Here is a 21973-nt window from a genome sequence, read left to right as displayed (position 1 = left end):
TATATTGACTTGCTTGATTTCTTTGGGAGTGGGGAGGAGTGAAGGAGGAAGAAAATTTGGAACAGAAAGTTTTAAAAAATCAATGTGAAAAAAATTTGGTTTTATTTACATGTAATGAGGGAAATTAAAAATAAATAAATAAACAAGGAAATGAATGAATGAGTGAATGAATGAATAAACAAACAACAAAAAGAACTGGTTTCTAGGTACAGTTTCCTGGCATCTAGAAGTATTAATGGCTATTAATGGTTAATGGTCCCTGGTTACTGTCTACCTAGGCTCACTGCATCATGATATGACCAAGATGCATTTATTAATTCTGCCTTTCTGCATTTGACTGAGGTTTTCATGCCCTAATACATGTCCAATTTCTTTTTAGGTGCCATGTACCATTGAGCAAAAGGTATATTGCTTTCTATCCCCATTCGGTTTTCTCCACAGGTCGATCATATCTACCTTTTTTTTTTTTTTTTTTTTTTTTTTTTTTAGTGAGGCAGTTGGGGTTAAGTGACTTGCCCAGGGTCACACAGCTAGTAAATGTTAAGTGTCTGAGGCCGGATTTGAACTCAGGTACTCCTGACTCCAGGGCTGGTGCTCTATCCACTACGCCACCTAGCTGCCCCCATATCTAACTTTTTAAAGATGCTATTTACTTCCTTAATTTCCTTCTTGTTTATTTTGTGGTTAGGTTTATCTAGTTCTGAGAAGGGAAGGTTGAAGTCCCTTACTAGTATAGTTTTGCTGTGTATTTCTTCCTGTAAGTCACTTAACTTCTAAGAATTTGTATGCTATTCCACTTGGTGCATATATGTTTTAATATTGATATTACTTTATTGTGTTTGGTACCTTTTAGCAAGTTGTAGTTTCCTTCCTTATCTCTTTTAATGAGATCTATTCTTGCTTTTGCTTTGTCTGAGATAAGGATTGCTACCTCTGTGTTTTTGTTGTTGTTGGGTTTTTTTTTTTTACTTCAGCTGAAGCATAATATATTCTGCTCTGGCCTTTTACATTGCGTGTATTGCTCTGCTTAACATGTATTTCTTATAAACAACATATTGTAAGATTCTGGTTTTTAATCCATTCTACTATCTGCTTCTGTTTTATGGGTGAGTTTATCCAATTCTCATTCACAGCTATGATTACAAACTATGTATTTACCTCCATCCTATTTCCCCCCAGTTTTCATTTTTCTCTCTCCTTTCACCCTGTCCCTCCTCACTAGTGTTTTGCTTCTGACCACTGTCTCTCTCAATCTTCCCTTCCTTCTATCAGCCCCCTCTCTTTTCCCCCCTTTCCCCCTTTTCCCTCCTACTTCTGGCCTTCTTTCTATCAGTGTCCCCCTTTTTCTTTCCCCCTTACCCTTCTACTTCCCTATAGAATAAGATTAATTTATTTACCCAAGTGAGTGTGTATGATATTCCCTCTGAGGCAAATCCAAGGAGAGCAAGTTTCAAAAAGTGCTCACACTTGTTCTTTCCCTTTATTGTCATATGTTGGAGTTTTTTTGGCCTCTTCAAGTGATATAATTTAGCCCAAATAGTCTCTCCTTCCCTCTTCTCCAAGTACAATCCTTTTTTTTTACCCCTTAATTTTTTTAATGTCACATCAAATTCAACTTATACCCACATCCTCTGTCTATGTATACTCCTTCTATATGTCCTAATAGATATTCAGTTCTCAAGAGTTATAAATATTATTTTCCCATGTAGGGATGTGGAAAGAGTTTAACCTTATTGAATAACATGGTTTTTTTTTTCCAGTTTACCTTTTTTATGCTTCTCTTGAGCCTTGTATTTGAAGATCCAATTTTCTGTTTAGTTATGGTCTTTTTATCAGGAAAGTTTCAAAGTCCCCTATTTCAATGAGTGTCCATCTTTTCCTCTGAAAGATTATGCTCAGTTTTGCTTGGTAGTTGATTCCTGGTTGCAAGCCAAGCTCCTTTGCCTTCCAAAATATCATATTCCAGTTCCTCCAGTCCTTTAATGTTGAAGTTTCCAGGTCCTGTGTAATGCTGATTGTGGCTCCATGATATTTAAATTGTTCCTTTCTGGCTGCTTGTTGTATTTTCTCCTTCAAGTGATAATCCTGGAATATGGCTACAACATTCCTTGAAGTTTTCACTTTGGGATCTCTTTCAGGAGGTTATTGGTGGATTCTTTTAGTTCTTGTAAATTTCTTGAAGTATGCTGTCTAGGCTCTTTTTTTTTTTTTTAAGTCATGGCCTTCAGGTATGCCAATAATTCTTAAATTATCTCTCTGAAATCTATCTTACAGGTCAGTGGTTTTTCTGATGAGATGTTTTCCATTTTCTATTTTTTCATTCTTTTGATTCTGTTTGACTGCTTTCTGATACCTCATGAGGTCATTGGCTTCTACCTGTCCAATTCTAATTTTCAAGGAATTATTTTCTTCAGTGAGCTTTTATTCCTCCTTTCCCATTTGGACAATTGTATTTTTTTTAACATAAAAGTATTTCAGTATTTTCCAGTTACATGTAAAGATACTTTTCAACATTTGTTTTCATAGGATTTTTAGTTCCAGATTTTCCTCTCACCCTCCCTTCCCTCCTACCTCCCCAAAATGGAAAGAAATCTGATATAGGTTATATATGTACAATCACATTAAACATATTTTTGCAATAGTTATATTGGGAAAGAAGAATCAGAACACAAGGGAAAAACCTCAAAAAAAAAAACACCTAAAAAGTAGAAACAGTACAGGTCAATCTGCATTCAGAATCCATAGTTCTTTTTTCTGGATGTGGAGAACATTTTCTATCATGAGTTCTTTGAAATTGTTTTGGATCATGGCACTACTGTTGATCATCACATCATGTTGCTGTTAGTGTACACAATGTTCTGGTTCTGCTCATCTCACTCAGCATCAGTTCCTGTAAGTCCTTCCAAATTTCTCTGAAATTTTCTTACAGCAAATTAGTATTCCATTACATTCATATACCACAACTTGTTTAGCCATTCCCCAATTGATGGCCATTCCATCCATTTCCAATTCTTTGCCACATGTACAAAAAGATTTATAGCCACTCTCTTTGTGGTGGGAAAGAATTGGAAATGGATGGAATGGCCATCAATTGTACATGTGGATTCTTTCCCCTCTTCTATTATATCTTCGGGATATAGACCTAGTAGTAGTATTACTGGGTCACAGGGTATGCATAGTCCCATAGCCTTTTGGGCATAGTTCCAAATTGCTCTCCAGAATGGTTGGATCAGTTCACAGCTCCACCAACAATGCATTAGTCTTCCCATTTTCCCACAGCTTTTATAACATTTATTACTTTCCTTTTTTGTCATATTAGCCAATCTGATACGTGTGAGGTGGTAGCTGTGAGTGAGATTTTCCCCACCCTTTAGAGACATATGATTTACTTCTCTAAAGACAGAGATGCTTTAAAGGCCAGATTTGAACTCAGGTCCTCTTGAATCCAGGGCCTGTGCTTTATCTAATGTGCCACCTAGCTGCCTCTTATTTAATTAATTAATTAATTAATTAATTTGATGTTTAAAATCCTTTTTGAGCTCTTCCAAGAAGGCTAACAGTGTCTAAGTATAAATATTGATAGGGCCTTCAGAGCCTTTTTTTTTTTTAAATCTCTTTGGATATAGACCTAGTAGTGGTATGACCCAAATTAATCTTACTTTCTTTTTTTAAAAAAAACTTTTTGGTTATATATAATTAAATTTTATACATATATCAAGCATAGATATAATATATATACACACATATATGGCATATATAATGTATATTTTCTACATTATTATATTTAGATAAGCTTATATATATTCTATTACATGTAACTTAGTATTTTAAATCCTTCCTATTCCTTTTTTTAAAAAATAAACAGGCAGTTTTTTTAATACAGGTAAATGTTTTATAAATAACATATATGTGTCAATATATATAAATAACATATGACCAATTTGTTTAATTATATAAATAAGACAAATAACTCATATATGCTTAACATATATATTTATGTGTGTATATAGATACATATATATATCTTGTACCCTTCCCAGCACATCACTCCCCCACCTTTTTTTTCAGATTAAACATTTTTATTTATATTTTTCTGTTCCTTTCTCTATCCCTCCTTCCCTCCCTCCCCTCCCCCCTTTCCAAGGTAACAAACAATCTGATATTGGTTATACATATATCATCATGCAAAACATCAACATATTTGGCACTTAATGAAAGAATGTGAAAAATACCATGCTTCAGTTTTTTCCATCAGTATCAGTTCTTTCTTTGGAGGTGGATAGTATGTTTCATCAATATAATTTTGGGATTGTCTTGGATTATTGTATTGTTGAGAATAGTAAAGTCATTCATAGTTCTTCATCGAATAATATTGCTTCCTCTGTGTACAGTGTACTCTTGGTTTTGCTCACTTCCCAATATATCATTTCATACATGTTTTTTAAAGCTTTTTTGAAGTCATCCTGTTTGTCATTTCTTACTGCACAGTAATATTCCATTACCATCATATACCACAGTTTGTTTAGCCATTCCTTGATTGATGGGGATACTTTTGATTTCCAATTTTTAGCCACCACAAAAAGAGCTGGTATAAACATTTTTGTACAAAGAGGTCTTTTTCTCTTTTTAGGGATGTCTTTGGGAAATAAACCAAGTAGTGGTATTGCTGGATCAATGAGTATGCACAATTCTATAGCTCGTTGGGCATCGTTCCAAATTGCTCTCCAGAATGGTTGAATCAAGGAGAATTGGATTTTGGAGTAGGGGAAGGGGGAGAAAGGAATAAGAAAGGAAAGAAAACTGGGTCCCCCGAAGATATTGATCATTAACAATTATTTCTCACATAATTATATCACCCTCTAGAAATGTTTTTTCAAATTACAACATTTCTTATACAATAATCATTTCACAAACATTTTGATAGGAGAAAGTTAGAAGCATATTAATAACATTAATGTTATAGATTTAAAATGAAACAAAATTACCAAATGACATCAATTCAGCTCACTGTATTTCTGAACTATCTTACATAGAAAAATTACTTCATCCATTTATCAGTTTGACACTCTATATGCATTCAGGGAAGAATAGAGTAATTCTGATGCAATCACAGTTACTTCTTATTCTTATGCCCCTCAGTGTATTTTGCATCAAGGTCTGATTTACTTGCGGAGATTAAGTCTGGACCTGCAGTTGTATCCTGACTGTCTTTCTGCTCTGAAGGAGGAGGAGTCGAGTCTGGGAGGGAGGGAGGGAGGTGGTGTCTGCACTGGAGAGGAGGAGCCCTCAGAGATGACCAGCCTGGTGGGTGGTGCCCCAGGTGGAGTTTGAGCATGGGAGTGGAGTTTGGAGGCCTGGGCGGAGTTTAAGGCGGAAGAAGGGATCATTGCGGTGAAAGCATTCTAAGCGATGCGGGGCAGGGCTTAGGGAGGAGAGGCAGTCAGAGTCCTTGAGCCTGTTGATTGGAGGAAAGGGCTCAACCCTCATGAGGGCCTCAGGGCCTGGATAGGGTGGTTCACTTGGGACTAGGAAGAGCCTTCCGGAGTGGGCTGATGGGAAACCGGAAGTCTGTGAGCTGCAAACGCTCTGCCTTCCAGAAGCCAGCTCTGTGCTTGCAGATCCCAGGTAGGTCCGAGCTAGGGCACGCACACACATCCTGGCTTTTGCTGCCTGTCCTTGCCATTGGGTCTCATCCTCCAGGTCTGCCAGAAGCAGAAGCCCTCCCAGGCCTGGCTCCTGGACCACCTCCCCTATACCTTTTTCAGGCTCCCAATCATTTCCTAAATATCCTGGCCGACCCTCCTGAGATCCCACTCTCCCAAACTTCAGACTTTGCCCATGGGGATCCAGGTATCCGGCTTCAAGCCTTCCCAGCAGGACTCGGGTGTCCTTTCTCCCTGCCCCCACCTCTTGGTTACATATTCAGTTGTTCTGCCTTCAGACCCGGCCCCCTGTCAGGATCCACACGGCCTGCCTTCCTGTCCCCAGACCCCGCCTTGGATGCAGGAACCAAGGCATTCTTGGCTCCCTTTATCTGAATCCGTGGCTCTTTGGCTGGTTCCCTCTCAGATCCCAGGCTTTTGGCTCCCTTGAGGGATTCTGAGGACTACCAGAGGCTCCCCCGGAGTCCTCCCTGGTACCTATTTACACCTCAGGACAGAGTCATCTCGCTTTTCCAGGCTCAGCTGTCCCCCTGGAACCATTCTGTCACTCCAGTGTCCCTGACCTTCCTGAGCTATACCTCCCAGACCCTCCCTCTGCTTCACTGCCCCAGCCCTCCTGTTTGCCTGCCCCCACTTCTCTCAGAGCTCTCAGGTGCCCTACAAGGGGCTGAACCCCAGACTGGGTTTTGTCTCCCAGTCTCAGACTTCCTCTGGTCATTCCCTGGCAGATCCATTCCAGAGCCCTCCCTTTCAAGTTTCCCTATCTTCCCTCCCTCCTAGATCAAGCAGTCTATTGTCTAAATGATGCTCGTGTGTTAGTTGGGGAGAGGGGATGCTGGGAGGGCAGAATACCAGTTGGATGGAGAGCTGTGACTCAGGGGTCATTGAGGCTCTGGCTGGTCTCATCCTATGTAGAGGTGAGCCTCTTCTGCCTCTTGGGTCTCTGTAGAAGGATTCAAAGAGTGGGGGGGGGGAGAATAAGGGGAGTAAGAGAGGGAAGGGAGTCCTCTTCTTTTTCAGACCATCTTCATTTGCAAGCCTGACCCTCCCTGAACCTGCCTTCTTTCTGTAGGCTGCCTTATGTCCTCTGTAGGCAGGGCCTGGGCCTTGTAATTTCTGAGACCTCACTCTCTGTAAATCCCCATAGGCCAGCCTCCTGCCTAGAAAAGGAGAGGAAAGACCTCTCCTTCTCTGGGATCCTTCTCCCTCCCCAGCTCAGTCTGCAGAGGACCTAGGTCAGCCCCAAGCAGGTATTGGTTCAAGTGCAGACACCAACCGGGAGGGAAATGAGTTTTATTATTAGGTAGTACAGATAGCCATCCCCCAGAGTATGAGCCCAGGAGCAGTCAGCATGGGATTAAGATTATGGGGTGGGGGAGAGGGGCTTTTCTGTGCTGAGCTCAAAGAAGTGGGGAGGGACTTTCCAGGTGGCTCCTTACTGTCTCATGGTTATTGGAAAGGCATAGAATTAAAACATTCCATCTGTTAGTGAGAGTTTGGCTGTTGGCTGCATTGGTGGGGCCATAAAGGGTGGGGGAAGCAGGTTCCTGAGGTAGATAGGAGAAATTTTACAAAATGGAGTCACTTTGGTTACTTTGCTACCTACACAGGATTGAGAGAGCATGGCCCCTGGGAGCAGCAGACCCCCAGCCCAGGTAAGTCCAGTCCATCCTCAGCAATGACCAACATCAGCTATCCAGGCCATTTCCATAGACCTAGGAGATTGTCTACAAAGCAGGCAATTCCTTACTTATGCACCCATTTCTTTACAAAAATAGTCATGGTAAAATTTTTTAAAAAATGGGTATGGTATTGAATAAAGTAGTAACCACCCTGCCCCGCTCTCATCTTCTCTGTTTTAAGTTGATTCATTGGCACCCTGGTATTTTGAGCATTGCCCTCCCCCAACCCCGCCCCCCCCCCCACGTCCTCACCAGTGCTGCCCTCTTCTGTTTGTTTTTAAGTTTCCCCTCTTTACCAGTGACTGACAAGAGGGACCACTTATTAGTCTTTATTACCTAGAGATCATGTCTTTGATGTGGTCGATTAAGTTGATGGTTTTCATAATATTGAATCAGCCCTGCAATTCTCGTATAAATGCCACCCATTCACAGTGTATAATCCTTGTGATAAATTGCTATAATCTCTTTGCTAATATTTTATTTAAAATGTTTACATCAATATTTATTAGGGATATTGTTCTTTAAAGTTCTTTCTCCTCTGTTTTGGTTCTTCCTGGTTTAGGTATCAGTACCATATATGTGTCACAGAAGGAATTTGCTAGAATTCCTATATATATATATATATATATATATATATATATATATACACACACATATACATATACATACATACATTTTATTTTATTTTGTTTTGCTGGGCAGTGAGGGTTAAGTGACTTGCCCAGGGTCACACAGCTAGTATGTGTCAAGTGTCTGAGGCCAGATTTGAAGTCAGTCCTCCTGAATTCAGGGCTGGTACTTTATCCACTGGGCCACCTAGCTGCCCACTCCTCCTATTTTTTCAAATTGTTTACATAGCATTGGAATAAATAGTTCTTTAAATGTTTAGGATTCACTTGAAAATCCATCTGGCCCTGCAGATTTTTTCTTAGGAACTTCATTGATGGCTTGTCCAATTTCTTTTTCTAAAATGGGTTTATTCAAGTATTTTCTCTTCTGCTAATCTGGGCAATTTATATTTTTGTAAATATTCTTCCATTTCCTTTAGATTGTCAGATTTATTGGCATACAGTTGGGCAAATTGGCTCCTAATTATTGCTTTAAGTTCCTTTTAAATGGTGGTGAATTCACCCTTTCATTTTGGTTTTCTTTCTGTTTTTTAATCAAATTCACCAAAGGTTTATCTATTTTATTATTTTTTTCATAAAACCAAGTCTTAGTTTTATTTATTAAGTCAACCATTTTCTTGCTTTCTATTTTATCACCCTCCTTTGATTTTCAGAATTCCAATTTGGTATTTAATCGGGGATTTTTAATTCTCTTTCTAGCTTTTTTGGTTTCATGCCAAATTCATTGATCTCTTTCTCTATTCATGGAAGCATTTAGAGATTTAAAATTTCCTCAATCAACTACTTTGACTGCATCCCATAAGTTTTGGTATGTTGTCTCATTATTGTTATTCTTTTGGATGAAATTACTGATTGCTTCTATGCTTTGTTGCTTGACCCACTTATTCTTTAGGATGCGATTACTTTGTTTCCAATTAATTTTTAGACTATCTTTCCATAACCCTTAATATAGGTAAATTTCATTGCATCATGATATGACCAAGATGCATTTATTAATTCTGCCTTTCTGCATTTGACTGAGGTTTTCATGCCCTAATACATGTCCAATTTCTTTTTAGGTGCCATGTATCATTGAGCAAAAGGTATATTGCTTTCTATTCCCATTCGGTTTTCTCCACAGGTGGATCATATCTAACTTTTTAAAGATGTTATTTACTTCCTTAATTTCCTTCTTGTTTATTTTGTGGTTAGACTTATCTAGTTCTGAGAAGGGACAGTTGAGGTCCCTTACTAGTATAGTTTTGCTGTGTATTTCTTCCTGTAAGTCACTTAACTTGTAACAATTTGTATGCTATTCCACTTGGTGCATATATGTTTTTTTTTGTTTTTTGGTGGGGCAGTGAGGGATAAATGACTTGCCCAGGGTCACACAGCTATTAAGTGTCGAGGGTCTGAGGCAGGATTTGAACTCAGGTCCTCCTGAATCCAGGGCCAGTGCTTTATCCACTGAGCGACCTAGCTGCCCCCATATATGTTTTAATATTGATATTACTTCATTGGGTTGGGTACCTTTTAGAAAGTTTCAGTTTTCTTCCTTATCTCTTTTAATGAGATCTATTTTTGCTTTTGTTTTGTCTGAGGTAAGTATTGCTACCCTGTTTTTTTGTTTTTGGTTTTTTTTTTTTTACTTCAGCTGAAGCATAATACATTCTGATCAAGCCTTTTCTTTGCGGGAAGGGGAAGGCAGCAATGAGGGTTAAGTGACTTGCCCAGGGTCACACAGATAGTAAGTGTCAGTGTCTGAGGTCGGATTTGAACTCAGGTCCTTCTGAATCCAGGGCTGGTGCTTTTTCTACTGCACCAACTAGCTGCCCCCTGCTCCAGCCTTTTACATTGTGTATATCATTCTGCTTTAGATGTGTTTCTTGTAAACAACATATTGTAGGATTCTGGTTTTTAATCCACTCTAATATCTGCTTCTGTTTTATGGGTGAGTTCATCCAATTCACATTCATAGTTGTGATTACAAACTATGTATTTCCCTCCATCCTATTTTTCCCCATATTACATTTTTCTCTCTCTTTTTACCCTGTCCCTACTCACCAGTGTTTTGCTTCTGACCACTGCCTTCCTCAATCTGCCCTTCCTTCTATCAGCCCCCCTCCCTTTTCCCCCTTCTCCTCCTATTTCTGCCCTCCCTTCTATCAGTGTCTCCCTTTTTCTTTCTCCTTTCCCCTTCTATATCCCTATAGGGTAAGATAAATTTATTTACCCAAAGGAGTGTGTATGTTATTTCCTTTGAGGCAAATCCAAGGAGAGCAAGGTTCAAACAATGCTCACTCACATTCTTTCCCTCTTTCTTAATATGTCCTTTTCCCTTCCTTACTTGATATACTTTAGCCCAATCTGCCTCCCCTCTTCTCCAAGTACAATCCTTTTTTTCACTCCTTAATTTTTTTAATGTTGTCCCATCAAATTCAATTTATACCCACATCCTTCATCTATGTATACTCCTTCTATATGTCCTAATAGATATTCAGTTCTCAAGAGTTATAAATATTATCTTCCCATGTAGGGATGTGGAAAGAGTTTAACCTTATTGAATAACATGTGTTTTTTTTTTCCAGTTTACCTTTTTATGCTTTTCTTGAGCCTTGTATTTGAAGATCCAATTTTTTGTTTAGTTATGGTCTTTTCATCAGGAAAGTTTCAAAGTCCTTTATTTCAATGAATGTTCATCTTTTCCTCTGAAAGATTATGCTCAGTTTTGCTTGGTAGTTGATTCCTGGTTGCAAGCCAAGCTCCTTTGCCTTCCAAAATATCAAATTTTAGGTCCTGTGTAATGCTGATTGTGGCTCCATGATATTTAAATTGTTTCATTCTGGCTGCTTGCTGTATTTTCTTCATCAAGTGATAATCGTGGAATTTGGCTCCAACATTCCTTGAAGTTTTAATTTTGGTATCTCTTTCAGGAGGTGATTGTTGGATTTTCAAATATTTATTTATTTATTTTTGGTGGGGCAATTGGGGTTAAGTGACTTGTCTAGGGTCACACAGCTACTAAGTGTTAAGTGTCAGAGGCCGGATTTGAACTCAGGTCCTTCTGACTCCAGGGCTGGTGCTCTTTCTACTGTGCCACCTAGCTGCCCTGGTTAGGGATTTTCTTTGCAAAGATACTGGAGTAGTTTGCTGTTTCCTTCTCCAGCTCATTTTACAGATGAGAAAACTGAAGCAAACAGGGCTAAGGTACTTGCCAAGGGTCACACAGCTATTCAGTTTCTGAGGCTACATTTGAACTCATAAAGATGAATTTTTCTGATTCCAAGCCAAGTGCTTTATCCACCAAGTCACTTAGATAGCCTTTCATCACAGTTACTCTTATTACTCAGTAATTTTATAATTAAGAAATATGTGCTATAGACAAATGAAAGCAATCAGAAAGTAAAGGCTTAAAGTGTTTGGCCTAGAACATATCATACCCAGAGTGACCTCAAGTCTTCAATGTAATAACAGATAAATCTCCTTCACTTTGCTGAAGACCATCTCATACCATTTAGTGCAGTCCAGATTCTGATGATTATGTCTTTACAATCTTGTTCTTGCTTTTAACCAGGTAAGACTTTATTTCAGCCATTCAGGAAGATTTTTTCTTTAACTTTATTCTCTTCTAAGTGATCGTATTAAATGCCTTTCCCCCCACTGAATGCAGTGTACTTGCCAGCTTCTTACAGACTTTTCTTTAGAATATATGATTTATTTATTTATTTTTTTTAGTGAGGCAATTGGGGTTAAGTGACTTGCTGAGGGTCACACAGCTAGTAAGTGTTAAGTGTCTGAGGCTGGATTTGAACTCAGGTCCTCCTGAATCCAGGGCCAGTGTTCTATCCAGTGTGCCACCTAGCTGCCCCAGAATATATGACTTTTTATTAGTTTTTGATAAAGAAGAATGTTCACATCACCCTCTCTTTTTCTCCTCCACAGGTCTAACTTCCTCATAGATAGTACACAAACTTTCTCCTTGATTCCAAAGGAAGACACATTTCATAGTAAAATGTTTCTCAACTTTATTCCAACTGATGATATAAAATGCTTTTCTTAGAGTTGCATCAGGCTCTTACTGACTGGTTACAAGGGTTGATTCTGACACTCATAAAGGCTATGATCTTTGTGCAGTTCCTTTCTCTGTGCTTCAAATTTCTTCCTGTACATGGTTGAGGGCTGGACTGTTTAGTTCTGAAGTGCCTTTCAGCTCTTTGTCCTATGACTTTTGATGATTTAGGAGATGGTGACATTCAAGGATGTGGCTGTGGACTTCACCCAGGAGGAGTGGGGCCTCTTGGACCCTCCTCAGAAGGAGCTGTACAAGGAAGTCATACTGGAGAATGCCCAGAACCTGCTCTCCCTGGGTAAGGACACTTCCCCTGTAGTCAAGTGGAACATCCTCATTCCCTCATGTGCAGGGTTTGAAGCATTTATCAATTATTAGAGTGAGAAGAGTGCTGGTCTCCTGTGTCCAAGAGACAGGTGCCTTCTGCTTTCTGGTTCTCCTATAGAAAGTCTTTGCATTGTGTGATAGGAACCTGAGGGTTTCCTGTGTTGCTGTGGAAGCTGTCTCTTACCAATCCTAGGTAGCTTCAGGTCAAAGATCTAATTTGTGTTGAAGATTCTCAGACATGGAGCTAATCTTAGCAGTCCTAGGTAGCTTCAGGTTATTTAGTCTAGCCTCTACCTGGACATGAGTTTTATCTGCCAAATCTCTGCAAACTGCTCAGGCTGCTTTTCCTTGAAACCCCTTCCCTTTGGGAGGGTTCTAGTTTGGGGAATATTCTTCCCTTTAACAAGCATACATTGGTCACTCACAGCTCATAGTTGTGGCCAGTGTGGCAGGTTTGTCCTTCAGCTTCCTTCTTACTACCCTAACACTCCAGCAGAGATGGTAGGAAAGAAGGGGAAGGGAAGAAGCATTTCTATGTACCTGCTACTTGCCAGGTGCTTTCTCTCCAATATTGTGTTACTTCATCCTCACAAGAATCTTCCAAGTTCAGTGATATTATTATTATTATACCCATTTGACAGTTGAGGCAATTGAACCAAAGAGGTTAAGTGACTTATCCAGGGGCACAGAGCTAGGAACTGTCTGAGGCCAGCTTTAAATCCAGGCATTCCTGACTCCAGGCCCAGGACTCTCTCCACTGCTGTTCTATCAGCTGCCTCTAATTTCTAGAGAGTGGAAACTCTGCAATGAATCCATCCTTCTATGAAGAAGATGTACCAAGACCATGATCTTCCTGCTAGCCTCTCCCCAAATACCCAAATTTCCCTAAAATAAATGCTATGGAAATGATCCTATAGGCATCCTGGGAACCATCCTGTGGTCCTTGCTTGCATGCTCCTGTCATTGGCAGGAAGAAGAGATTGGAGGAGAAATAGAAATAGGACCAGCTGGGGTTTCTGAAGTTTGCCAGCAGGAGACTCCCACCTGGAGATGCCAACACTCCCTGAATGAACAGCACCCAAGGTTTACATAGATTTAAAGGAGTGAGGAGTAGGTTAAGGGGACAGAGTAAAAGCTGACTCATCAAGGTCCCTGTAGCTGGGGCTCAAGGCTGATCTGGCACAATACTGGTTTTTTACCTGGTTTGGGGGTTAGGAGTGTCTGCCAGAATGGAGCATGACAGAAAGGGGGCAGAGGGTTTGGCTGATTCTCAGAACATGTTGTACAACAGGATAACGTGGCATCGTGTTTGGGTTTAGTTGTTTTATAAACACTGAGGGGTGAGTACAGAAGTGAATCAGCAGCTTCTCTCCATGCTCACCCCAACTGGTTTTCCCTGCCCAGGGCTTCCTGTTCCCAGAGAAGATGTGATCTCTTATTTTGAGCAAAGGGAAGCACCATCGATCCTGGAGCAAGAAGGCCTGAGGCCCTGCTGTCCAGGTGAGTGAGGTGAAATCACGTATATGAGACTTGTGATTGCAAGAGGCTTCAATGTGTTGTGGTGAAGCAAGGGCTCGATTTGGAGGCAGGAAGACCTGGCTTGGAATTCTTTTTCAGAAATTTTTAGCAGTAACTTCCTGAGCCTGTCCCTTGACCCACCGAGTCTCAGTTTTCCCATCTGTACTGTGAGGGGGTTGGACTTCATGGCCTTTGAACTCCCTTCCAGGGATCAAGCTATGATCCTATAAGAAGTCAGTGTTTGTAATTTGGGGGCATGAGACTCTCCTGAAAGTGTAAAAGTCTAAGGCCATTCAATATGAGTCACCAAACACTGAATGGCCTGCTACATGTCAGGCCCTAAGCATTGGGGACATAAGAGATGCAAGGGCTGTCCCCATCTCCCATGGAGCTCACAGTCTGGTGGGGCAAACAACACACCAACAGCTATGTGGAAGCCCCCTATGGACAGATAAATTGGAGCTGGTCAAGAGAGGGGAGGCCCTAAAGTGAAGGAGGAATGGGAAAGGCTTAGTGTGGAAAAGGGGGGCTCTAGCTAGGGCTTCTGGGAAGCCAGGGTGAGCATTCTAGGCAACAGGGGTAGGGAGGGAAATCCAAAGTGTCAGGAAGTAGAGTGTCCTGTTCACACAACAGGGAGGAGGCCCTCACCACTGGAGTATATATAGCATATATGGGGGAAATAGAGTGAAAGAAGCCTAGAAGAGTAGCAGAGGGATAGGGGAAGAAGTGCTTTAGCAGCCCCAGAGAGGGTTTTATATTTGATCCTTTTGCTGGGCAGCCCATGGAGGTTGTTAAGTAGGTGGTGACCTGGTCAGGTGAGAACTTTAGGAAGATGAACTTGACAGCTGTGGGGAGGAATGAGTGGACTGGGGGGAGATGAGGCAGCCAGACCAACCAGCAGGCCCCTAAATACCTCAGGTGTGAGGTGAGTGGCACTTGAACCAAGACAGTGACAGTTTGGGGAGGGAAGGGACTGTCTTGGAGAGCTGTTACATGGCTGGAATCACAGGACTTTGGAACAGATTGAACATGGGGTAGGGAGTGTGACTGTGGAGTCCAGGCATACACAGTACTTCGTTTGTGAGCCTGGGCTCTGGGGAGGATGCTTCAGAGAGCATTAGGAACATTGGAAGAGAGGAGGGTTTGGGGAAAGAGGATTCATTTCCTTTTGGACATGGTAAAAGGAGAACCAGGAGGTGGATGACAGACTGCAATGAAATTATTTGCACGGTTTAAAGGGATTTGCTTTAGGGAGCAGAAAGCTGATCTTCGTGTCTAATACTGAGGTCAGAGAGGAAAAGAAGGCCTCTGATTTATGTGAGGTGAGGAGGGTGAGATAGCTCTTGATAAAGGTCTAGTTTTTTCAGTGAAATAAGAGGCCAAATTCTCAAGTGAGAAGGTGGGGGAGGGGATGGCAGCAAACCAATAAGGGAGGCTTGGGGGGAATTGAAAAGATTTGGAAAAGCTGGTGTGCTGAGTGGCATTGGGAGTCAGGGAGATGGCAAAGCATTTCCTTGCCACAGTGGGGGCCCATCTGAGGTGATGCCCTTAAATTTGTCGTGCACCCAGGAAGCCTGGTTTCATGATGTTTTTCTCTCTCTCCATTCAGTAGCATATGAGGAGGAGAGAAAGCTACTGCCTTAGTTGAAAGTTTTTCAAGACTAAGCTTTGCCTAAATTATCAGCCCAGTTTCCTTTCTTGCTCCATCTCTGTCCTATTCTTGGATAGTCATTGGTCAGTGTCGTGGAGGTAACCACCCCCTCAGTGTGGGGAGCTGGGAGATAAAGACTCCCAGGTGTGGCATGGTATTAGACCCTTCAGGAGCCTGGAAAGTAGTCTCTGTGATCTGCACTATTGAGTCTGGTCAGATTCCATCAGGATTAGAACCGGACTGCTTAAAGGTGATTGGGTGTGAAAAAGAGATGATATATAATGAGGCCAGAATATGCATCTGACAGGTGGGAGAGAGACCTGAATGTGGGCGCTGTGGCCTGGTGTCAGCCCTGGGCCCAGTCAGGCAATCAGTAAACACTGATTGAGCACCTTCTGTTTTTGGTGCTGTGCTAAGCCCTGAGCATACAGAGGAAGGTAAAAGACAGTCCCTGCTGTCACAGAGCTCACAGTCTATTATCATGGTGATGGTTTGAAAAGAAGCAACAACTCATAAACCTCATTCTTTTTTTTTGTTTTTGGTGTGGCAGTGAGAGTTATGTGACTTTCCCAGGGTCACACAGCTAGTATGTGTCAAGTGTCTGAGGCTGGATTTGAGCTCAGGTCCTCCTGAATCCAGGGCCAGTTCTTTATCCATTGTGCCACCTACCTGCCCCGTGAACCTCACTCTTAACTGGTCTACTGGAAAAGGAAGAGTGTTGGAAGGGACAGGCATTTAGTTCAACAGGGAAATAAGGGAATACAAAGAGGGAGTATAATAATGGTTTAAGGAGAGCAGAATGAGGAAACAGTAGAAATCAAAATAATAATGTTAAAAATAACAGCACACACTTATTCAGTCCTTTTTCAGTCTTTTCTCACTCTTTGTGACCCCATTTAGGGTGTTCTTGGCAGAGATCCTGAAGTGGTTGAGCATTTCCATCTTTACCTCATTTGACACCTGAGTAAACTGGGGCTAATAGAGTTAAGTGACTTGCCTGTGGTCGCACAGCTAGTAAGTGTCTGAGGCTGGATTTGACCTCAGGAGGATGCATCTTTCTGACTCCTCGCCTGGAATTCTGTCCCACTCTAGCAAGTAGACAGCATTCACGTAGCACCTACTATGTGCCATGCAATATATCAATATTATGGTGCTATTATTATGCCCATTTTACAGATGAAGAAACTGGGGCAAAGAGAGGTCTTTGACCAGGGTCACAGCACTAGCAAATTTCTGAAGTGAGGCTGGAACTCGTGTCTTCCTGACTCGAGGTTCAGCATTCTATGCACTGGACCACTAGGTATATTTTAAATAGAATACTGTAAAAAGGTTCACACACACACACATGGGGTGGAAAGTGGGAGAGTTGGCCAAGCTCTCTTGCTGAGGGATGGAAATGCATGTTTTGTTTTTAGCTTCTTATCCAGTCAATAAAATGAATTGCTGGTTACTATATAATAAAAGATTTCTTTTTCTGTTGGCTCATGAAAAGTAGGATATTAAATGATAAATGGATTGGAAGGTCAGTTGCACATATTACTTATCTTTAGAACCCGCTTTGTAAGGATAGAATTGCTTCAGGCTCAGTTTGTGTTTTCTACCACTGGGAAAACAGTAACATAAGTGGAAGATTGGGTCAAATCAGAAAATGCCTCAGCATTGCAATGAGTGGCAGTTTAAGGTCTGTTTTTGTAGAAAGGTTGTGGGGGTCCTCGATGGTTTCATTATGGCTTCTACTGTGCATGCCTAGCAATCATGGTTTTCAGCTTGCGATCCCTGGGGCAAGTATGCAGACTTATGTAGTATCTGAATCTGGTGGTAACAGCTTTGATGAGATGCAAGTACAAGGCACCCCCAGAATGAGAGAACTACTGAGGTGTATTGACAGACAGCCAATGGGAGTCTGTGCATGTCTGTGACAATTTGCACATGAATAACCACTGAAGCAGTCAGAGTATGATGTAGTCATTGCATGATCACCAAACGCATCATATGCCTGATCATGATGGTTTGGAATCACTGCAGAAAGAATCCCGTTATGGTTATCATGTGCATGTTTGTCGTCCCAGAGGGAAAATATCTTTGCAACAAAATTTTGATGCAGCCCCTTGGGCCCCTGTGTAGAACCTCCAAGAGCTTTGTGAACTACTGATTTTTTTTTTTAATTGAGGCAGTTGGGGTTAAGTGACTTGCCCAGGGTCACACAGCTAGCAAGTGTTAAGTGTCTGAGGCTGGATTTGAACTCAGGTACTCCTGACTCCAGGGCCGGTGCTCTATCCACTGTGCCACCTAGCTGCCCCGCTTTGTGAACTACTAATGGTGAAGAAGGGATGCAGGAAGAGTAATTGTGAAGCATCCTGTCTACTTCCTTAGAAAAGTTTGATGGATTCAAATTCATATATGAGACATGTTGTTTAAAAATCTAAATGTGGGTTCTAATCTATCTCCTCTAGTTTTGGGGGAAAACTGGCTAAAATCACTGATAAATTCAGCAAGAGTTTAGGCTTTTAAGGGTTTATTAAAAATATATTGGGGCAGCTAGGTGGCACAGTGGATAAAGCACCGGCCCTGGATTCAGGAGGACCTGAGTTCAAATCCTTTCCTAGCAGCCCACATGAAATCCTGCCACTAAGCTGATGTCTTGAACCAAAAGGGCAAGCTCCAGTCTGCCAACCCCCCTGCTTCTTACTTCATGTCCTCCTCCCTGAAATGGAAGGTTTTTCAAATTGATTGGTCAAGAGAGGTCTCCTGTTGATGTCGCAGTCCACAGCCTCTGAGAACACACTCTCCTCAGGGATGGCCACATGTGATCTCAATTTAATCAACCTTAACTAGGTTCTACTTCTGAAAACAACACCCTACTCAGGGCTGGCCAGGTGTGGTCCCAATTTAATCATCACAAGTAGGTACTTAGTCTCTCAGTCTCACCTAATTCAATCAGTTCCAAATCAAACTTCAGGTTGGTGCTCCTGGGTATCTGCCAAGTCCCATTATTTTATCACAGACATTTTCAGAGAGTTGTGTTTATGACAAGGAGTTCCTTTTTTGTTTTTGTGAGCATGGAGATTTAAAGATAAATTATTAAAAAAACAAGTAATGGCTAATCCCAAAAAAGTAATGAGCCAGACCAAAATCTCTCATGCCCTCAGGTAAATACAAAAAACAGTGTTAGCATTCATCATGTGATTTCAGTTACTGCGGTAGAAAAAATAAGATTGAAATTGATCACCAGGGAAATTACATTATGCTTACAGATAAGTTAGATCATGAAATAATAGGAATGTTTACTATATGTGTACCAAATAGCATAATGTTTATGAAGATTGAAAGTTCAGACAGTGAGAGTGAAGCGGCAAGATTCAAAGTGGAGAGAATTTGTCTAGTACTATGGACAGAGCATGAGCATTCATAAGGTTTGAGTTCTAGTCTCAGCTGCTTGTATCTGGGTAAAGAGTGAATCATTTTGAATTCAGTGGCCTAAGTTGTGGGTGTAATGAGAATGCCACTCCTGCCTATGTTACAGGTTTCTTGTGAAGACCCAATGTGATTGTGTATGAAGCTCTTCTTTTAAAAAAAAAAAAATATATCAAGCTCTTTGTAAATAAATTATCCTCTCTTAGTAATACAGTGATCAAAGACATTTCCAAAGACTTATGATGGAAAATGCTATCCAGATCCAGAGAAAAAAGTATGAAATGTGAATGCAGATTAAAAACATACTATTGACATTTTTTGTTTATTTTTCTTTCTTGTAGTTTTTCCCTTTTGGTCTGATTCTCTCTCTCTCTCTCTCTCGTCTCTCTCTTCTCCTCTCCTCTCTCTCTCTCTCTCTCTCTTTCTTTCTTTCTTTTTTGGTGAGGCAATTGGGGGTTAAGTGACTTGCCCATAGTCAAACAGGTAGTAAGTATCAAGCATCTGAGGCGAGATTTGAACTCAGGTATTCCTGAATCCAGAGCCGTGCTGTTATCCACTGCACCACCTAGCTGTCCCCGATTCTTCTTTCACAACATGACTAATGTGGAAATGTGTTTAACATGATTATACATGTATAACCTATATGAGATTGCTTGCTCTTTAAGCGGGGTGGGGGGGGGAAGAGAGTGAGGGAGAAAAAATTGGAACTCAAAATCTTACCAAAATTGATGTTGAAAATTATCTTTATGTGAGCAAATGATATTTTCAAATGGTTGATTCTATCCATTTAAGTTTGAAGACTTTTCTCTTTGCCTGGGAGAAACAGAATATAAATCACTTTTTATTCTGCCAGTAGAGGGAAGGGATATCATTATATATGTGTGTATATGCAACTGTATATGTGTTTATTTGTTTCTTTTAGGAGAGATCGGACTTGCAATAGAAGAGACTCCTACAGAGATGAGCCTTTCTGTGGAACAAAGTCATCAACAAAGATGCATGAATAATCATCCTTCTGACTTTGGTAGGAGGGAAATCTGTGCTGTAACATATCAGAGAAACCACACTGGAGAGAAACCTTATGAATGTAATCACTGTGGAAAGGCTTTCAGATGGAGGTCCAATCTTGCTGAACATCAGAGAATCCACACTGGAGAGAAACCTTATGAATGTAAGCAGTGTGGAAAGAGTTTCAAATGGGGGCACAATCTTGTTCACCATCAGAGGATCCACACTGGAGAGAAACCATTTGAATGTAATGAGTGTGGAAAGAGTTTCACATGGAGGTCCCGTCTTGTTAACCATCAGAGAATCCACACTGGAGAGAAACCTTATGAATGTAATCAGTGTGGAAAAACTTTCAGACAGAGGTCTCATCTTTCTGAACATCGGAGAATACACATTAGAAACAAAACTTATGAATGCAGTCAGTGCGGAATGACATTTGCAATCAGACACCAGTTCACTAAACATCAGAGATTCCATACTGGGAAGAAGCCTCATGAATGTAATCAGTGTGGAAAGACTTTCACATGGAGGTGCCATCTGTTAACCACCAGAGAAGCCATACTGGAGAGAAAATTTACGAATGTAATCAGTGTGGAAAGAGTTTCAAATGGGGGTCCAATCTTGTTCACCATCAGAGAATCCACACTGGAGAGAAACCATTTGAATGTAATGAGTGTGGAAAGAGTTTCACATGGAGGTCCCGTCTTGTTAACCATCAGAGAATCCATACTGGAGAGAAACCATTTGAATGTAATCAATGTGGAAAGACTTTCAGACAGAGGTCTCATCTCGCTGAACATAGAAGAATCCACACTGGAAACCAAAATTATGAATGCAATCAGTGTGGAATGACATTTAGAATCAGACACCAGTTCACTAAACATCAGAGAATCCACACTGGGGAGAAACCTCATGAGTGTAATCAGTGTGAAAGACATTCAAAATCAGATGCAATCTCAACAGTACATCAGAGAATCCACACTCGGAGAAACCTTATGAATGTAATCAATGTGGAAAGACTTTCACAGGGAGGTCCAATCTTCTTCACCATCAGAGAATCCACACCGGAGAGAAACCATTTGAATGTAATCAATGCGGAAAGTCTTTCAGACAGAGGTCCCATCTTGCCCAACATTGGAGAATCCACACCGGAGAGAAAACTTATGAATGTAATCAGTGTGGAATGACATTTAAAATCAGACAAAAATTCACTGAACATGAGAGAATCCACACTGGGGAGAAACCTCATGAATGTAATCAATGTGGAAAGACTTTCACAGGGAGGTCTGATCTTGCTGAACATCAAAGAAGCCACACTAGAGAGAAACTTATGAATGTATCAATGTGGAAAGACATTCACAGGGAGGTCCACTCTTGTTAACCATTCAGAGAATCCACACTGGAGAGAAACCTTTTGTAGTGTAATCAAGGTGGAAAAGGCTTTCAGATGGAGGTCCAATCTTGCTGAACATCAGAGAATCCACAATGGAGAGAAACGTTATGAATGTAATCAGTGTGGAATGACATTCAAAATCAGATACAAGTTCAGGTGAACACCAGAGAATCCATACTGGAGAGAAACCTTTTGAATGTAATCTGGTAAAGCCTTCAATGTGAAGTCAGTCCTTGTTTCTTATCAGAGAATTTATAGGAAATAGGAATCTTGTAATTGACATGAATGAGGAAAGGCCTTAAAGTGGATTGTAGAGCTACTGTGTCATTTGAAATATTGGGGGCCAGCCTGTTTCTGTTCTAAATTTTTGGGGAACTGGCAGAGGTTTCTAAGTTATTGATACTTATAAAATGTTAGGACAGCACTAACTGCATTTAACACAAGCCCAACCCCCTCCCTGCCCCAGCAACCATATTGTCAGAGAGAGAGAGAGAGAGAGAGAGAGAGAGAGAGCACATGCCTCTGAGTAGAGTTCAGAAGCCTTAAATTACTTAGAGAGAAGAGAATGTGTGACTCACTTTGGGGTCTGAAGGCCCAAGAGAGAGGGGAAGGCAAGCCTGCTATGGTCCACTCTAGTTGC

General features: G+C 41.0%; 1 protein-coding gene across 3 annotated transcripts in view; it reads left to right on the top strand.

Moving 5' to 3' along the window:
• The first annotated feature begins 5489 nt into the window (after positions 1 to 5489).
• The window catches only part of LOC122751348 (zinc finger protein 577-like), a 17149-nt gene continuing 665 nt past the window's right edge, over positions 5490 to 21973 (top strand). The window contains exons 1-7 of one of the 3 annotated variants that reach the window (XM_043998357.1): positions 5535 to 5625; positions 7274 to 7318; positions 8674 to 8782; positions 9033 to 9056; positions 12194 to 12320; positions 13754 to 13849; positions 19855 to 21973. The exon at positions 19855 to 21973 is cut by the window's right edge and continues 665 nt beyond it. In XM_043998357.1, coding sequence (XP_043854292.1) covers positions 12197 to 12320; positions 13754 to 13849; positions 19855 to 20792 — 1158 coding nt within the window. In that variant the 5' untranslated portion in view covers positions 5535 to 5625; positions 7274 to 7318; positions 8674 to 8782; positions 9033 to 9056; positions 12194 to 12196 and the 3' untranslated portion in view covers positions 20793 to 21973. Of the gene's footprint in view, positions 5626 to 7273; positions 7319 to 8673; positions 8783 to 9032; positions 9057 to 12193; positions 12321 to 13753; positions 13850 to 19854 lie in introns of all 3 variants that reach the window. The other 2 variants (XM_043998355.1, XM_043998356.1) reach the window with 2 other exon arrangements.

The sequence above is a fragment of the Dromiciops gliroides genome, chromosome 3 (assembly GCF_019393635.1).
Source record: "Dromiciops gliroides isolate mDroGli1 chromosome 3, mDroGli1.pri, whole genome shotgun sequence".
Lineage (NCBI taxonomy): Eukaryota > Metazoa > Chordata > Mammalia > Microbiotheria > Microbiotheriidae > Dromiciops > Dromiciops gliroides.
The sequence above is the reverse complement of the archived record's forward strand: the minus strand, read 5'-3'. Positions and strand labels throughout refer to the sequence as shown.